This window comes from Vitis riparia, chromosome 18 (assembly GCF_004353265.1).
Source record: "Vitis riparia cultivar Riparia Gloire de Montpellier isolate 1030 chromosome 18, EGFV_Vit.rip_1.0, whole genome shotgun sequence".
Classification (NCBI taxonomy): Eukaryota; Viridiplantae; Streptophyta; class Magnoliopsida; order Vitales; family Vitaceae; genus Vitis; species Vitis riparia.
In genome coordinates this window covers 10,745,411-10,759,963 of record NC_048448.1, presented here as the reverse complement: position 1 = coordinate 10,759,963, position 14,553 = coordinate 10,745,411, and the positions used below count along the sequence as shown (strand labels likewise).

General features: G+C 36.6%; 2 protein-coding genes across 4 annotated transcripts; one reads left to right on the top strand and one right to left on the bottom strand.

Annotated features, from left to right (window-relative positions):
* Positions 1-1,579: 1,579 nt before the first annotated feature.
* On the top strand, positions 1,580-2,995 carry LOC117906280 (transcription repressor OFP7-like). Its single transcript, XM_034819260.1, has one exon. It carries the CDS (start codon positions 1,710-1,712, stop codon positions 2,805-2,807), a length of 1,098 nt encoding a protein of 365 aa, XP_034675151.1. The 5' UTR covers positions 1,580-1,709; the 3' UTR covers positions 2,808-2,995.
* Positions 2,996-5,338: 2,343 nt separating this feature from the next.
* Positions 5,339-13,094, bottom strand: LOC117905690. Of its 3 annotated transcripts, none has more exons than XM_034818574.1 (6): positions 12,985-13,094; positions 8,295-10,332; positions 8,108-8,186; positions 7,063-7,484; positions 5,990-6,088; positions 5,339-5,882 (listed from the first exon to the last, which is right to left on the bottom strand). In XM_034818574.1, exons 2-6 carry the CDS (start codon positions 10,257-10,259, stop codon positions 5,709-5,711), a joined length of 2,739 nt encoding a protein of 912 aa, XP_034674465.1. In that variant the 5' UTR covers positions 10,260-10,332; positions 12,985-13,094; the 3' UTR covers positions 5,339-5,708. The 3 variants fall into 3 exon arrangements, with proteins under 3 accessions (XP_034674465.1, XP_034674467.1, XP_034674466.1); XM_034818576.1 differs by having other exon boundaries at positions 8,295-10,329; XM_034818575.1 differs by lacking the exon at positions 12,985-13,094 and having other exon boundaries at positions 8,295-11,700.
* Positions 13,095-14,553: the final 1,459 nt, after the last annotated feature.

The following is a 14,553-nucleotide window of genomic DNA, read 5'->3' as shown; positions in this document are numbered from 1 at the left end:
AATGGGCGGGCAATGGGCATTGCAGATTCAGAAGGCCCCTTGGCCTAAGGTGCTCCTTGCTCGTAGCTGTCGTGTGGGCACGATTTTAGGGCAAACTAGTATGTTTATTTTAGGACCCCGTGCCTCATAATCCAATACAGACCGGACATGAAAGGTTATTTCCACTTATACTGTTGCCAATGACACCACGACACGTCAAATTGCTGGTGTTTCAAAGGTATGTTTTAGGTATTGGGGCGTGGCAGATGAAGCCGTGAGGGTTGACTTGCCCATCTGGGAGTTGGAGTAGTGGCTCAAACATCATTGTATTCTCCCTCTCTTATGTTTTGGCGACCATCTCCAACTGCTTTCAAGCCCAAAATAATGAAATGCCACGTTTGATCCAGTGGGTAAACGATTAAATGGGCCTGGGCTTGGCCTTGGGCCCCTGGACAAATTAATCTGCTATAAGAAACTTTATAGTTTTCCTAACAAATTCTTTGGCATAACATAATCTACATTTAAATTATTTATTTATTTTTTAAATACACATAATAAATTGATGTATTTGTGGAAAAGAACCGGAATAAAAAATAAAAATAAAAAGGAAATCTTAAAATTCACCTGACAAAGTCATCAGTTCTTTACTCTTTAGCTGAATTTATAATTTATATGGCACATCAAACGATTGATCACAGCCGAGGTGGCACAACTTAAATCCTATTCGTGGATTACCGTATGAGCCAAGAGGAAGAGAATTTTCCATCTTGTCCAGAGTGGTTATTGTTTTGTCCAGGTGTTGCATGATTGGATCTCTTTGCCAGCCAGCTCTCGACACGAGTTTTGTCAGAATCAAAATAAAATAATAGATGCTATAAAATAAAATATGTAACAAAAACACAGAGAAATTAATGTGGGAGACGTACTGTAATGTGTAGTGTTTTCATAGCCGGGCTGTAGCGTTGAATCCGTCGTCAGTGTGGCTGGATGCACCTCGTTCCTCTCGCCTGTATTTGAAGCTTTCTTTTTCGCCATTGAAGCCGCTCTCACTTGAATCGGAATCATTCCGCAAATACTATTTTCCTAAAAATAAATTAATTTACAATTTCTCACTGCATTAATTTTCATGAGTCATAAATGCTGACCAAACGTGAGGGTGCTTCTTCAACTTGTTTTTTTTTTTTTTCAATTACTTTTTACTCTGAATTTAAATAGCTCATTAAATAGCTGCACAGGAAAAGATTTTAAAGCCAACTTCTATAGGAAGATTGATTTGTCATTTGTGTTCAAGGTAGAACAAAGAGATATTTCCTTTTATAATTATATTATTTCCAAAAGCATTTGATTTGGTAATTAATGGCCTCATTTGCTTTTGAGGAAACAGTAGAGTATGGTGGTCACTTCAATGGCTATGTACTACGTGGTAGTAGGTTTATTCCAAAGAGGCCTCTGGCAGTGAACCTAAAGGAGGTACGTCCATTTTATATATTGTCATATCGCTTTGTAGGCATTTTTGAAATAGTACATAGAGACAAAGGGAATTCAATTTAGTGAGGATTCTGGCATTATCACTTGGATTGAGTCATTCATGAAAATACAAAGCTGGGGGGCCTACTCTAATGCGTGTGGATCATATCTCTAATCTTTGCAATATTGAAGCCGGCCTCTAGCTTATATATTGCAGCCTTGGAGTGACCTTTTTTCCCTCAGGAGGAATAAGGATTTTAGAGATGGGTAAGGGTTTCAAGCTCCGATTCTCTCTGATTCATTCCCTCCAATTCTGCCGTTCCAGAAACCGTTCTGCTCTACCGGAAAGTCCTGTGCCGGCGGCTCATAGGCTCTCGACGGTCAACCGTAAGGGGTTGGACATTACTTTTCCAAGCGTCCCCGATCCTCCACCCTCCACACCGTGGCACCCTTTTCGCAGACGTCGTGTGAAGACTGTACCAATGGGATGCGGTTGCCGGCGAGGATCGGGTGTAAGGTCTGAAACCTCCTACGACTGCGACACCGAATCGGTGGAATACTCGTGGAAGAAGGATGGAAAGTGGCACGTAATCTCCAGAGTCTACGAGGACGGCCCTCGCCGGAAAATTTGCTACTCCCCTTTTCCTGGCGAATCCGATGGCGACTTGTCGCCGAATCAACCGCAGAAGATGGCCAAGGAGAAGAAAGTGAGAAAGAAAAAGAAGAAAGGGACGGTCCCGAGTGTCCGCACAAGCACGTCTTCGGGAGATAGTGGCTGGTTCAGCAGCGAAGGTGGTGACTATGACGAGGAGACCGAAACCCTACTCTCCTCTTCCAGAAGCTTCTCGAACGACTCTTCTTTCGAATTCAATCATCCACTAGAGACCATAAGCGAAGAATCAAAGAGCGTCGTAGGCAAGCGCAATAGGATGAACAATTCAAAGAAGGCTCGACGACTGAAACGCCACATTTCGAAGAACTGCAGAACAGGATCATCATCTTCATCATCATCAGGCAGCGGAAATCCAAAAACGACATCGTCGCCAGAAGCTGAGTCGCCAGCGAGAGTGTCGGTGTACCAAGGCAGGATACCGTGTAGATTAGATGGGAAGGTGAGAGAGAGCTTCGCGGTGGTGAAGAAATCCAAGGATCCGTACGAAGACTTCAAGAAGTCGATGGTGGAGATGATAATGGAGAAACAGATGTTTGAAACAAAGGATTTGGAGCAGCTGCTGCAATGTTTTCTATCCCTGAATTCGCCGCAGCATCACGGAATCATCGTGGAGGCCTTCTCCGTGGTTTGGGAGGGTTTGTTCTGTAAATCACCACCAATGCCTCGACGTGTTTCGAGGTGTCTCTGAAGAAGAGGATCACCAATTCTATTTTATTATGTCCCACTCAATAATATATGAGAGCAGCAACTTTATACCATTCTAATCTCCCACTTTCAACACCTTCTATTCGATGAAATCTTCTTATTTAATTATTATTTTACAAATTCTTGTATCTTGGTTAAAATTTAGGTATAAATTTTAGGCATTCAAAGGCATTCAACATGTTTTCACTTCTAATTACATAATTTTTTTTGCAATCTAGTTTTACCTATAACCAGATTTATAATTATGTTGCTTGCATATATGTTTAGCCACATTTTTCTTAGCCTATTTTTTTTGTTTTTTTGTTATGTCTTTAGCATAGTTCAAAATTCTACCCCTTATCTTCAATTGAGGGCACATCATCCATTTGACAAGTCATCTCATTTCGTACTAGATATTTTGGTATATTGTCATTGTTGTCTCATTACATTCTTCTTTCTTATAATGAGGTACTTTCTACTCTTCGTTAACAAATGTCAACGACATTTTTAAAATGGAAATGGAAAATGCTAATAGAACGGAAAATAAATACTTCATTTTAAATCATATGTATATATATACACGCTTCCTCAGAAGTCTAACTGCTATTTGGTCGTTACACGCTTCCTTAGAAGTGTAACTGCTATTTGGTTGTACTTTTTATTTATTTTTCCCAAAAAAAAATGGAAGAAATTTTTTTGGGTGACTTGTGTTTTGATGGGGGCAATTAGGGAAATATATAATTTTTGGAACCCAACTTTATAAATATGAAAACCAAATTTTAAAATGGAAAGTAATATTGCTTTCACGCACTCTGAGCTGACTCCATTTTTTGTGTCAAAATTGCCCTTCAAGTCTCTATTACCGATCCAAAAAAAATAGGTAGAAGTTGGGTTTAGCTACAGTTGTGGCGGTGGCGATGGACTGATGTAGAGCTACGACAGCCTTGGCACCTCCGGATTTTTCTTCCACAATAGCATCCAAGCCTCCATGTTAGCACCAATTGAAATTTGAACAGGTTTTTTAGGTCATCTTTTCGATTTCTCCTCTTCTTTGTTTTTTGGGTTTTTCCATTGAAAAAGAGAGTTAAAGTAGAGTCACCATACGATCATCGCATGAGGTGAGTGTCGGCCATTATTGCCATTAATCACCCTCAATCACGGCCAAAACCCACCATCACCGTTACAGCTTCTTCACATCTCTAGTTCCGACGACTTCCAACTCTAAAACCATCTTCGTCTTCACTACAAATTTCAATCCTTCAACACCTATTCATTGCTGATCCATCTCCATCTTAACAATAGTTGTAGTAGCAGAAGAAAAAGAAAAATCTAGAGGTGCCAAGGTCATTGTCATCGTAGCTCCACATCAATCCATCATCGCCTCCACCACTATAGCTAAACCCAACTTCCTACCTATTTTTTTATCGATAATGGAGACCTGAAAGGACAATCTTGGCACAAAAAAATGAAATCAACTTAGAGTGTATGAAAAACAATATTACTTTCCATATTAAAATTAAAATCTGGTTCTCATATTTTATAAAATTGGATTCCAAAAATCATATATTTTCCAAAATGATCCATCAAAACACAAGCTTCCAACAAATTTTGAAAAGAAGAATTTGTACCGCAAAATATGGAAAGATTACCGGAAGTGGACAGAAATGAAAAGACCAAACGCTGGGCAATGAATTGGCATTATTCTGTTGCCAAAAAGGCATGCTGTACGTGTCTGACTACCTTCTGCTCTGATAATTAAGTTTTCCCTTTGCCAGTTGTGTTCAGTTCAGACTTCAGACCCCTCTCTCCAGCACATTTCGATTCAATTCAATTCCAAATCTCTTTTTTCAAGTTTTAAAAAGAAAAAGTTTTGATTTAATTTCTTTAGGACCTTAAAATTAACGAAAATTGAGAGCCTTTGATAATGACAATTGATAGTTGGAAACTGATTTGGTATCAATTCTTTTTTCTGAAATCCTAAATCCACTGAATCTCGGTACCGACAACTGTTACGTAAAGAAATGAGAAATTATTCAAAATGAGAATTAAACACAAGAACATTTTAATTAAAGATGAAAAGAGAAAGGTTAGGAAAACACAAGCTCTCTCACCTGATTTTTTTTTTTTTAATTATTTCTACATGCCTTGATAAAATCCTTCATCTTGGTGGGAACTCAACAAATTCAAGATCACCCTTTTTACCCAACTATTAGTTAGTAAATTCAAACCAATAAACCAAAAACAATAGTAACAATTTAACGTTTAAGTTTTAAAGCGGCTGGGTAAATTTACTTCCCTCTTGTGCTTGTCCGCTCCTCCAGCACAAAAACAATATAGAAAATGCAAATCATCGAACCGAAAGAGGTTGAAAGTTAGTGCGCCAATCATATGTCAAAAGTAAACCATGTTTCGGGACATGGTCAGTGATAATACCAGCATGATACTGGTTATGATGACCTTGTCCCCCGAATTAATAACCGATGTCTCAAATTTTTCTAACACATGATATGACTACACAGGCTCCAAAAAGCGATGTAAAAAGAATATGAGCTTTCAGATAACTACCATCCGAAGAAATTCCACCTATTTCATGCTTGGCAATTATCCATACTACTATACAATGCAACATCATTGGAGATGTAAGCAAAAAGGAAAAAGGAACCCCCAACAAATAAAAAAAAAAGAGAACCATTGCAGTCTGCATGTAACAATAACTAGCAGACATATTCAAATATAGAAGATCACAGCTTTTGGGTTTACCTTAAAATCTTGAATGCAGCGAATGCAAGACAAGCATCTACAGCTCTTCATTGAAATTACCCTTAGGTGGGAGCGTTTAATTAGCATTGCATCTAAATATCAAGAAGAGTATAATGTACAGCACAACAAGCAAACGCTTCTCAGATCATTTAGCCATCAGTTCCTGTTTCTCGCCATTTGGCTCCAATGGAGAAGCCATGCCATCATAAAAAAGCTTGACATGGCACAGCTCTCCACCAGCTTCATCTGCAAAAGTAATCTTTTTCCTCTCCTTGTGGATTGTATTTCCAGAAGCAACAGACTCATTCTCAGTAAGTCTCTGCAATTGATCAAGGCATGTGGGAATAAAATCAGAACAATTAAACATCGCATACCCACAAGTGATGACTCATGTTTTCTTTTCTTTCAATAGTATAGGAAACAAACCATGATTTTACAGAATCGGTTGCAGTCCCTTGCCATCATGGAAAGCCACCTTTTTGTAGTTTCTTCAACTTTATTTGCATTCTCAATGGCTGTTCTTACCTATATAAAAATAAAAATAATTTAGAACAAAAGCATCATATCATTCCTACATGCTTGCATTTATGAACATATGCTTGCATATATGCAAAGTCAAGATCTGTTCAAGTGGAAACTGTACATGTACATAAGAACTTCTTACAAGGTTATGTACAACTTCAAGAATGAAAAGTTTAGTTTTCACTTTTCGACATACAAGTGTATTTCTGAGATGTTCCTGGAAGCCTATTCGCTGCTTAGGGCATGCAAAAAAACATGAGGGGACAGATATGAAGGGCATCTGTAAATTGCATAGGACCATTGAGATTATAGGTTACCAAAATCCTCCATTTTTTACTTATCCCAGCTCATGTGAGCTTGAGCTTGGGCTGTCTGATAACCACTCTAAGTTAACAGGAAACAAATCAAATTTTACTGCTGAGGCTCCGACAGGGGATAAGCCACTAGGTTTCCCTAGTTGTGATATACAGCTAAACCAAAAACCCATGAAAAACCTAACAGAACAATCTTCCAAACAAGCAAGAACAGTACAATGTCCAATTTTAACAAGAAAAAGGGTAACATGGCACAGATTTGAAAATAAGAATGCTATTTGGAGAAGGTAAAGACAACTAACTTCGTACAGATGGGAATCCATGTTTTCAGTCCAACCATCAAATATACGTGCTAGTGGACACGGAAATGAAACTAATTTGCAACTCTGCATCACTCCTGTAAAAGCTTGTGGTATGCCCACATGTTTAGATCTATAGCTTGGGACTTATTTTTTAGAAATTGTCATTAGAGGAAACCAAAAAACAATGACTTCAATCTCCCAAGTTGATCTATTAGACCTATTCACCTAATACATGCAAGGTATTGATTAAAACTTAAAGCAATAAAAAAATATATATGGACCTCACAAAAGTCAATTCAGAGAAGAAGGTTAAAATCTTATGTATTGCATTACAGTTTTGGAAGCAGCATTTTTCACATACCTCATCAGTGCCATATCTCGATGATGATGGGCACACTTCAGAGTGCATCGTTTCTTCCACAATGTCCTTCATGGATTTCAACTCTCTCGTGAGCTTTGCTGCAAGACATTCAATGTCATGCATCTGTCTCTGTGAGAATGCAATGGCACTCTGTGAATAACTTTGGCTGGAGGTGCACGTATTGCTAAGATGTGGTAGCCCACGAGAAAGCTGGGGAACCTTGAGAATGCCTTTAGGATGGGAACCTTTCATATCATTCTTTCTTCTCCTAATGCTCTGCTTGGAAATAACAGTGACTTCATTTCTACTGCTTTGTTCAGGCCCTCCCGGACCAATATCTACTTCATCTCCCACAAAGTCTGGTTCTGCTGATGAAGTCCTGCCCTCTGTCCGTTTTGCAAAGCGTAGCTTAATTTTACATTCTGGGAAAAGAAAAAACACAAAAATCAATCATGGAGAATGTAACAAAGAGAAAATTTGGGTGTATGGATATTGAACAAAGATGAAATGATTCAATTCTGATTTCTTAAATTTTTCAGCGGATAAATGGGGGCCTAGCAAAATGGAAAGCAAATGGAAAGCAAATTATAGTCCCTTATGACATTATCTTAAACGGGTTAAAAGAAACAAATAGACTAATTTCAAAATCCACATGAAAATGCCAAACACACTTTTCAGATGTATGTATATCAAATAGGAAAAATTCATTTAGAGCAATTTTCAAACCCCCATCCACGTGTTTTGAATTCATTAGCCCAGAAGAGTTGCCTGTAGTTATATTCAAAACAGTTGCCTGACATTGCTGCTGTGAAAACCAAATAAAATTGTTATCCATCACTCAATTGATTTCCCTTGTACAGATGAACGTATTCCATGTTAGTCCATATTATTTTTGCAACTTGTACTCTGGTAGTCTTTTAGTATGTTTTCTAATCTTTGGCAGAACCTGGGTACCAACGTTTTTAACAACCACTTCATAGGTAAAACATGCATTTTGCACAACATAAGAGACCCATAACTTTAAATCCATTACTTCATGACTTACCATATGGTTCCAGGTTATCACACAAGTCGATGGAATTCATAGCCCGACATAGCCTTTCCTGAGAAGTTGGAGAAATTGCCTGAAAAGTGAAACCATATTGTTAGTATATCATCTTTCACATATGATATCCAAAAATTTGCATAGCACCAAACAAGCCTAATCAACATCCAACAGGAGAATAACACACCTTTCTGGTAGAAAAGAGCCTTTCAGGACCATGCTGAAGCTCTGAATGTTGATAATTTTCCATTACAACTGATGTGAGCTCCTCATCAGTAGTGTCACAAGAATAACTCCATGAGCAGTTTCCTGCTGCATCAGAACCAGCAAACATTAGGAGTTGCTTCACCTCTGTTGCAGGCAAATCATCACCCTCAGGAACCAAACAGCTAGTTGGACCATGGCATAGATTGGAATTCCAAGATGAGCTGCACTTGCCACCAGGGATGGTTGCAGAACTGGCTTGAAGAGTAGAAGGCAAATCCCCTGTATGATTGTCTTCAAACACAGAAGCAACACCTCCATAACTAGGTTCCATGCAATGAAGGCTATTATCAATGGCAGTATCAGGCACTTGAACCCCATTACTACTGTTTAAAGAATAACTTTCGGAACTATTGCATATGTCAGAACTATGTTCTGGAGAGATGTCCTGGGGAGAAAGTGTTTGTGGAGAGATGCCCTGGGCCAGTAGATGTACATATTCTTCATTCCTAAATTCTGATCCAGGCAAAAATGAGGCAGAATTATGTTCCTTGGTGGGAGAGAGTACTTGAGGAGAGATGTCTTGGGTCAATAGCTGTATAGTGTACCCTTCATCCTTAATCTCTGATGCAGGAGAAGCTGAGGCAAAGTTATGCTTCTTGGTGGGAGAAATTGTTAGTGGAGGGATGCCTTGGGGCAGTGGATAAGTAATGAAATCCTCATTCTTAAATTCTGATACAGACAAAACTGAGGCTTGGTTATTGCTTTCTGGATTATCTACCTCTAAAGTTTCTGCAATCGTAGGACCTACATTAGGAAGAGAGTTAGGTTGGGCATTTTCTCTATATTCATAGGAGATTTCATTAACATCACACTCTTGAGGTTGTTCTGTGAAAGTAATTGAGTGTCTAGTCTCCAAAACAGATTCACTGTCATTTTCAAGCATTTTACTGGATACTACTTCACAAGAACCCACTTGCTCATTACAATCCAAGGAATCATCAGCATCGCAGGTCACGCTTTGCGTTGCGGAGTAATCTGGCACAGGAACCTTAACTTGCTCATTACAACCCATAGAGCAATTATTAGCATCACCTTGACTATCTGAGTAATCAGATGCAGGAACCTCATCCTCAGCAACACAAGTCACATTTTGGCTACCAGAATAATCAGGTCCACCAACCTCGACTTGTACCATAGAGCAAACATCAGCAACACCTTGGCTATCTGAGTAATCAGGTTCAGGAACCTCAACTTTAACTTTAACAGGTGTTGGTAGATCCCTGGTAGATTGCTGGAAACCCTGATCACTTAGTGTAAGTTTAGATTTAACAACTGAGACAGCACTTTGGGAGGATGTAGAAATATGCTCACTGGTGCACCTCTTCTTAGCCTTCGAATTCTTAGTAAGCCTTGCTTTCCAGCTAATCAGAGGCTCCTTGAGATCAAATTCATCATCCTCCAGCAACAAGTCAGAATATTCTTGCTTTATAGGGGAGCAAGTTTCAATGTCTTCTTTAGTCAAATCAACAAATTTTGAAAGTTTCCTTTTCTTTGTTTTGCATCTCTCCTTCAGTTGTTTCAATGTCATGCTGCTGAAGCTAAAATCATCATCTAAGTCGCTGTTTCCTTCTTCACAACTACCATGGCTATCAGACCCATAAGTTTCAGAATCACTTCCAAATGTTTCAGAATCACTTCCAATTAGTTCTCTCTTTGTAATTGGCAAACATGTCCTGTCAATCTTCACCCTAATACCGTCATTCTCAGCTGTTGGCTTAAGCATTGAAACTGAATTAGTTTTGGCATCTTCACTGACATAAATATCTTTGATCTGCTTGAACACAAGTGCTGGCTTTCCACAAGAATTTACATTCAGAAACTTTGTCACTATGCCTCCCCTGATAGCCTGGATAAAGTGCAGATGACTGCAACTTCGGAGCTCCATTGGATGAATAAGAAATTTATATTCCTTTTGCTATTGTATGCACATTCATCACAATGTCGAAAATGTTTTCCTGCTGCAAAGAATGACTTCACTTATATGTAACATAGCAGCAGTTTTGAAATTAGCATCGATCTTGGATCCACAGATTTAAACAGAAAGTTGTAGGGTTTTAACTTTCCAGCGGGAAACCAACACAAATAAATTGAGAATGAGAAGGAAACTAAATTTTTTATAGCTAAAGGGCCAGCCCACCCATGTGAAGATAGGGGAAGCCCAAATTTTAAATGTGTGTTTTGTTGCAACATTTACAAACACCTATTCTCCGTGATTGTATATCTATTTATTCACTTTTACATACACTTGTACTCATCAATTCACTACTACATTTCTTTGATTCAGTTTAAAAACACTCACACCTATCAATCCACGTTTTTACAAAGACTCGTATCCTTAATTCATTTTTACAAACATTGATATCCTTTGATTAACTTTTACAAACACCTATACCTCTTGGTATAGGTTTATAAACACTCATAATTCTCACCCTTTTAGTTCACTTTAACTAACACTTTTACAAGTACTCATACTCCTCATATTACTTTTACAAATACTCATATCCCTCAATTCACTTTTGTTGACACTTATACCTCTATTTAAAAGTTTTAATCAATTTGCTTTTACTAATACTCTACCTCCCTATTTATTTTTAAAAATACTCCTATACTTTGATTCACTTTTACTGCATAGCCCCTCAAAAGTTAAACCCTACAATACACAAAATATTTACCAACCGGTCTCCATCAGAAAATCCTAATCTTGAGTGTTTAATGTTACAGACCAACCTTATTTTCTTATTCCTAAATGAGACTATAAAAAATAAATGAATAAATAAATAATTGTCTTTCTTTATAGATTTTGTTACAAAGCAGGTTAAAAGGTATCCTAGTTATTAGGGTACTCTCTTGTAGAAGTCAAGCAGAAAAAATCACTTTGATTGAAGTTATTGCAATTTCATTGTTCTTCTAATTTTCCTTAACAAAATCACCCAAACATGACATTGATATCATCAATTATAGCCATCATTACCTAAGCTCTATATAACATCAACTGCAAAGACTATATGCCTATTAACTCTATAATTTGCTTGCTAACAAAGATTTTTCACTTCAGTCCATATTTCTTTTAGGTACCCCCTTTTACACTTAGAACCTTCCTTCCACAAGCTCCTCGCTAGAACACAATTCCACCTCATTTCCGAAGCAGCAATTAAACACACATCCACTTCATCCCCTAAACTCGATTGTAGAGGAAATAACCAAATTCTCTAGCTTCAGGCAGTTCATCCATGGATCGATAACATGAAACCTTCTAGAGGCTTCAGCTACAGATCCCACTAATATGACTAAGCAGGCAACAAGCTCAATCAAAAATCCTAAGAACAAATCAAGGAGTAGAAATTCCAAAAATGTTTAGGACCTGTTTGGATCCTAGAGGGTTTGAGGGAAAATATATGGAAACTTTTGAAGAAGAGAAAAAAAAGGGTTGAAGCTTTTACACACACATCTAAATTTACTTCACATTTTTCTCTTTTATATGAAGAATAAAAATTTTAAAATATATAAACTCTTAAGTAATTTTCATTGTATTTTATTTTCAGTGATACTTCCATGCTGAACCAAACAAATGAATTTAGCTTCTTTCGTATTTTTTTTCCCTTGAACTTCCTGACATCCAAACAGATCCTTAGAAAGTGAAACTAATCTATCAATCCCCCTAAAAATGATTCAGATTATGGGAATTGATAGGAGCCATCCTCCAATTAACTGAAAACATAACCACTTTATTAGAAACTTGGAGCAACTTAATAACTCCATTCTATTGCAGTTATGTCTTCTTCAAATCATGCACAAGCTGTGAGGCTGTGCAATTTTCCTGGACGATATAAATTAGATCAGCTTATTAATATAGAAAATGTTGAGAAGAAAATTATGTGATGGGGATTATAACTTAATGTAGCCTGGCCATGATGCCACATATATCCATCCACCTCTCTTAGCTTCCTCCCAAAACTTAGTTAAAGAGTGCCCTCCACGAATATTTTTTATTTAAATATTGTATGCTTTATGTAATATTTCAGGGACACTATTAAACAAAAAGTTTTAGCCTCATCAATTTTCTCTTGCTTTTTTTCCTTGAATGCACAAAAAAACTGTTAGAAGCTGCATACAATAATTCACCGGGATGTCGATCTCTTCATTTTTCATCTACACTTTCCTTCAGATCTACAACACACGAGCTCTTCAATGTTGCATAACACCAAAAAGAAAAATAAAAAAGAAAAATAAAAATCCTATGGTAATCGAGGTTTACGAAATCACATCATCGTACAGGTAACTAAAGCTTTCTCAACAGCAATCAAATCCAGAACCAACCAGATTGATCAAAACCTAATCGACAACCAGTATTCACAAAAAATATATAAAAGAAATGCTAATTAATTAGAATCGGGGATTTAAGTTCCGCGATTTCAATTACGAGATCCTAATTTCATTTCTAGACTATGTCTACCGATCTAACAGCAAAATGAACGACAATAAAACCCTAAACATCAAGATCATCGGAGAAATAACACATCCAACGAAATCAAAAAGGAAAAACAAGGTTTTCGGATCTAAATGCATTGAAAAAAAAAACATACTGATTGAAAAAATAAATAAAAGCTCACCTGAGAATGGCAGCCCAGCTCCACCGCGAGAGTGTAGAGAGTGATGAGAGAGACACTGTGAAATACAAGACAGAAGCGTGTAAATATGGCGCCAAATTGTTTTGGCGGGAAGATTGGAAGTAGATGGAAAATAAAATAATAGGTAAAAAAAGAAGGCGCGCGTTATCGCTTAAGGCCTTAAGGGTCATTACATATTAGTATATTACATATTACTTATTACACGACCTCGAAAAACGCACCGTTTTAGGTTCACCGTTGATTTTTCTGGATGGATCATGGAGCGGGCACATAATTAGAATCTTGGCCTTGATCCATGTCCTTTGTGTGGGTCTACGATTGTAATTATTCATCGGCCCAAATAAAATCCAGACCCACACACAGAGGCCCACGTTGGACGGCCTTATGGCTTATTTGCAGTGTTGTATAATTTTGCTATAGCTTTCTATCTTACTGGTCTTCAAAATGTTGATGAAATTTTATTCTTTTTGAATCATAAAATATGATTGATAAATTTTTAATAAAAAAACATCCAAAAATTAGTTGCTTTTATAATAAATTTAAAAGGTTAATTTCATTCATCACCCTTCGGATTTTGGCTAAATATATCTAACTCCAATAAATTTGAAATTTCATTAAAAACCTTTATTATCATTGTTGTATCTAATTTTTACTCATCTATGATCCTTTCTTTTCATTCAAAATAAACAATGTTTTTTATAAAATTTCAAACTTATGAGGACAAAATGTATTTAGTCAATACCTCAAATAAGTAAATGAAATTAACTCTAAATTTAGATTGTTTTCAATGATTTTATACAATGAAAATGTGAAAATATTTTGATAACATTTACACTATATACGAGTTTATGGTGTTTTCATCTAGGGTTATTTGGTTAAAAAGGTCAAAATAATCCTCATATTTGTAAAAATAACATACTGATAAAAAAAAATACAAAAAATAACCTAGTTGAGACAAAAAAAAACTCCTATTATTTCTCTCCCAACACTTGCAACTTATTATCTTTTGCTTCAATTCCATAACGATTCTTCGTATTTTTCTTTGGAAAAAAAAAATATATATATTCTTCTTTTACTTCATTCTTTTTATTTGGTGCACAAAATAGAAAACCCATTTTCACCAAATAACTTTTATTTTATTACTATTTTTTTTCTTTTACAATCTATTTGGTTTGTGAGAAAAAATGAATGGGGAATGAAAAGAAATAGAAATATCATATTATGTGGTACCGTTTGATTTTATAGTTTTTTCAATTCTATTGTTGATTTTTCTCTTTAACCTCTATTTGGCTGGAAAAAAAATAATGGGAAAAAGTAATAGTCAAATTATTGGATCATTTGTTTATCATTTACGGATGCAACTATTTGATTCGGTTGAGACAATAGAGTTCAATTTATTTAATTTCATATGTTTTATCTTCAAATAAACAAAGTTTTAGAGGTGTTTTGTTTAATTTATTTCACTATTTGTTTCTCCTTTACCATTATTTGGTTGTTAAGGAAATTTACTGGAGAATAAAATGAATCAAAATCTTGAAAACCTATTATGTC